The sequence below is a fragment of the Pygoscelis adeliae genome, unplaced genomic scaffold, assembly GCF_000699105.1.
Source record: "Pygoscelis adeliae isolate BGI_AS28 unplaced genomic scaffold, ASM69910v1 Scaffold183, whole genome shotgun sequence".
NCBI lineage: Eukaryota > Metazoa > Chordata > Aves > Sphenisciformes > Spheniscidae > Pygoscelis > Pygoscelis adeliae.
In genome coordinates, this window is record NW_008824536.1 from 2703571 (window position 1) to 2707003 (window position 3433).

At 61.8% G+C, this 3433-nt stretch overlaps 1 protein-coding gene across 1 annotated transcript in view; it reads left to right on the forward strand.

Annotated features, from left to right (window-relative positions):
* The first annotated feature begins 2498 nt into the window (after positions 1 to 2498).
* LOC103914883 (creatine kinase U-type, mitochondrial-like) overlaps positions 2499 to 3433 on the forward strand; it is a 4453-nt gene continuing 3518 nt past the window's right edge. Inside the window, 2 exon segments of the mRNA XM_009321609.1 lie at positions 2499 to 2876; positions 3311 to 3406. Of these exon segments, the coding sequence (XP_009319884.1) occupies positions 2499 to 2876; positions 3311 to 3406 (474 nt within the window).

The window sequence follows — 3433 nt, forward strand, 5'->3', positions numbered from 1 at the left end:
AGCCGCGGGGAGATGCAGGGGGCTGCTGCTCCCGGAGGGGCTGCCCGGTCAGTAGACGGACTAATAATACCTGCTGTGCGCTTAGCAGGTTGTCATGGTTTAACCCCAACCCATTCACTCCTCCCGGGTGAAGCACCTCCTTGCACAAGGGCGGAGAGGGCAGTTGCTGCAGGCAGCTGCACCCCGAGGTCGCAGGCAGGACAGCAGCGCTGAGCTGCCTCACGGGACAGCGCGGGTGGTAGCAAAGTGTCTGCGCCAAGTCGTGCTCCTGGCAGACGTCCACCTTCTGCTGAAGACACTTCCAGCCTGTGCGGCCAGGGAGCCAGGGGGGAGCCAGAGCAGGGAGCCTACCCTATCGCTCGGCCACGTGGCACTGGCAACAAAAGATGGTGCTGAAAGGGTCATAATTTAAAAAACAGCTTTGCGGACCAAAACCAAGGGGAGAAGGCAGCCCCAGTAAGGCCAATTGCAGTGTCGCCTTCATGCTTGTGGCAGAGGACACCTGGACACCCAGGAAAGCGTGGTGGGAGCGCTGTGACTGCTCCCTGAGCCCTCCTGCACCAGCCCCAGGACGCAGCCCAGGCTGCAGGAACAGGCAGTCTCCCCTGCAGGTCTGCAGGGCACTGCTTATGAGCACAGCACTGAGCGTTCAGCACCTTCATCCCTGCATTGCCCTGCTGATCCTGGCACCATCCAGCTTAGTTCGGGTCCTCTAGAAAGGATGAAGAGAGATTCCCCAGATTTGCTGGCTGTGATTCAGGGCTGTTCTGGGAGAGGGTGCATTCGGGCCAGGAGCTAAATCAGCACTGCAGCAGGCACAGACCCTGCAGGCAGGGGCCAGAGTCTCAGGGTTTTGGACTCTCTCAACACTTCAGTGAAGGTATGGACTGCCCATAGCAGACAGCGTGCTTAAACCTACAGCAGTCTCCTGCTTACTGGAAGTAAGCTTGCTTCCCTTAGCAACCTTTGCTGGCTCTCCGGACGTAGTCCGCTGACACCAGGGTGGAAAGCACAGCAGGCAGGCTGTGGCCCTGGCATGCCAGGCGGCTCTAGCAGTGCTGGGGGCGGGGGAGGAACTTGTCCAAGTGTTTCATTGTGATCAGCAAATGCTTTTTACCAGAGTGTCTCTCCCTGGGAAGACATGGGTCAGTAGCCAGCTGATGGCAGGGGCAGGAGCAGTGTGGGAGGCTGGGGCAGGCTGCATCCCATATACGACGAGTCAGCCTCTGAACTGGAGCATCTCAACATGGCACAGATATGTGTGCGGGCCGGGGGAGCAGCCCTCAGCCTGCACGGCCTGGGACAAGTTCCCGCCTGGAGCAAACACCTCCTTGCACTGGTCCAGCCTGGAGCCAAGTGCTTCCCTATGCAGAGCAGACAATGTAAGCCCTACCTCCCTTTCTTTCTGCAAAGCGCAGGAAGCCACAAGCAGTAGCCAAGCCGTAGGCGAAGGGCCAACACACATTCCTTGGCCTGCAGACACAGGGGAGGAGGCGGCAGCAGCGACAGCACTCTGCATTGCAGCATGGGGGGCTGCCAGCGCCCTGTGCAGACGCTCAGCCCAGGAGGAGGACCTGAGCGCCAGGAGGGTGCCAGGACTCGCTGCTGGTGATGGTGGCCAGCTGTTGCTCCCACCGACCCAGACCTGCACTAGCCCCAGCTCCTCTTCTTCCACGTGGACACCGCCCCCCCGAGGCAGCACCCCTTCTGGGAGAGGAGACAGTCATCCCTAGGGCTGCGGGACCCCCTCCAGCCACCAGCCAGGTCTCCTGGGCTGACAAGGGCCAGTCCTGTCACACTGAGGCAAATGGAGGCACCACCTCCCAGCAGGACAGACCTGGCCAAGGAGAGCGCTGTAGGCGTCCTGCCCTGCCAGCCCCACTATGAGCACAGAACAAGCACAAAGTCTGGCTAAAGTGCGAATGAGACCAGGGGGCAGCCTCCCCCTAAGCTGATTAGAGGAAAGCATCCCCCTAATACAATGAACTGCGCCAGAGCAGTGCGGTTCCCACCGGCTGCAGATCGGGGTCAACCAATCTCCTGCCCCGTGGCATCTAGGGGGTGGAGGGATGGGGGGTCATGGCGCCTGGCTGGGGCCCAGGGGCCAGACACACCAGGGCTCCCGCGGGCTGTGTGCCCTGCCTCCCCTGCTCGCTGCACAGGCAGACACCGGTGCTGGGCAGAAGGGGCAGCGGGAGCAGCCACCCTCCATTTGGGCTGGTGTTGGGGAAGCCCCAGGGAGGAGAAGGGGAGCAAGACCCCCTCTCCGTGGCCTGGCCGCCCTGGCAGCTCAGCACACAGGCTCCTGCCAGCTGCCTGTGCCCCAGTATGGGGCTGTGCTGCTGCCACTCGCCCGGCAAGCTCTCCCAACCCCAGGGCCCTGGTACATGGCTGATAAGGAGCCGCACCCTAACAGCCAGTCCAGATTTGCTCACAGACTCTTGTCCTTGTGGCAATGTCAGCCCTCAGCTCAGACTGCTCTCTGCCCTCACTGTGCGATGCCAGTGACTGCCTTCCCGCTCCCAGCTGGCCTTTGCTGGTGTGGACAAGCAGAGCAGCTTGACCTCTCTCCCTGGAGCTCCCCTGCCCACACCTGCCCTGAGGGTGTCTGTGGGGCAAGGGCACGAGTGCTGGGGTCCCCTGGCCCCAAAGGACTCATCGGTCTCTCCTCCTGCAGTGCTGAGTACCCTGACCTGCGGAAGCACAACAACTGCATGGCCAGCAACCTGACGCCAGCCATCTATGCCAGGCTCTGTGACAAAGCAACCCCAAATGGCTGGACCTTGGACCAGTGCATCCAGACGGGTGTCGACAATCCCGGCCACCCTTTCATCAAGACTGTGGGCATGGTAGCTGGCGATGAAGAAACCTATGAGGTGAGTAGCGGCCAGAGCCCTACCATGCTCCAGGCTCTCCAGGGTGCCTGCAGTAGCCAGAGGAGTCCCAGTAGCTGCAGTACATCCAGCAGCCTGGGATGTTACTGCCTACCTCCTCCTGCCCAACCTGGGCAGCTGGAGAGGCCCCTTGGCCAGCCCCAGCGTGTCCCTGTGGGACACAGGGCTCCTTCAGGTCAGCTGTTCCTAGAGCCCTGCAACCTCCTCCTCCTTGCCCCTGAGCCCCATTTGCCCAGGCAGTGTCAGCCCCATGGATTGCCATTGCATTGCAGGACACACCGTGGCCCCCAGACACCCTCTGCAGCCCCCCTGCTGCCACATCCCCCGCGCTGGCAGCGGGACTGTGCTGAGCTTGTGGCAGGGGCTTCATGGGGTGCTGGGTCTGCAGTGCTGCACATCATCCCACTTGCTTCCAGGTGTTTGCTGACCTGTTTGACCCCGTGATTCAGGAGCGGCACAATGGATACAACCCCCGCACCATGAAGCACGTCACAGACCTGGATGCCACCAAGGTACGCGAGCCGGGCAGTGGCGCTGCT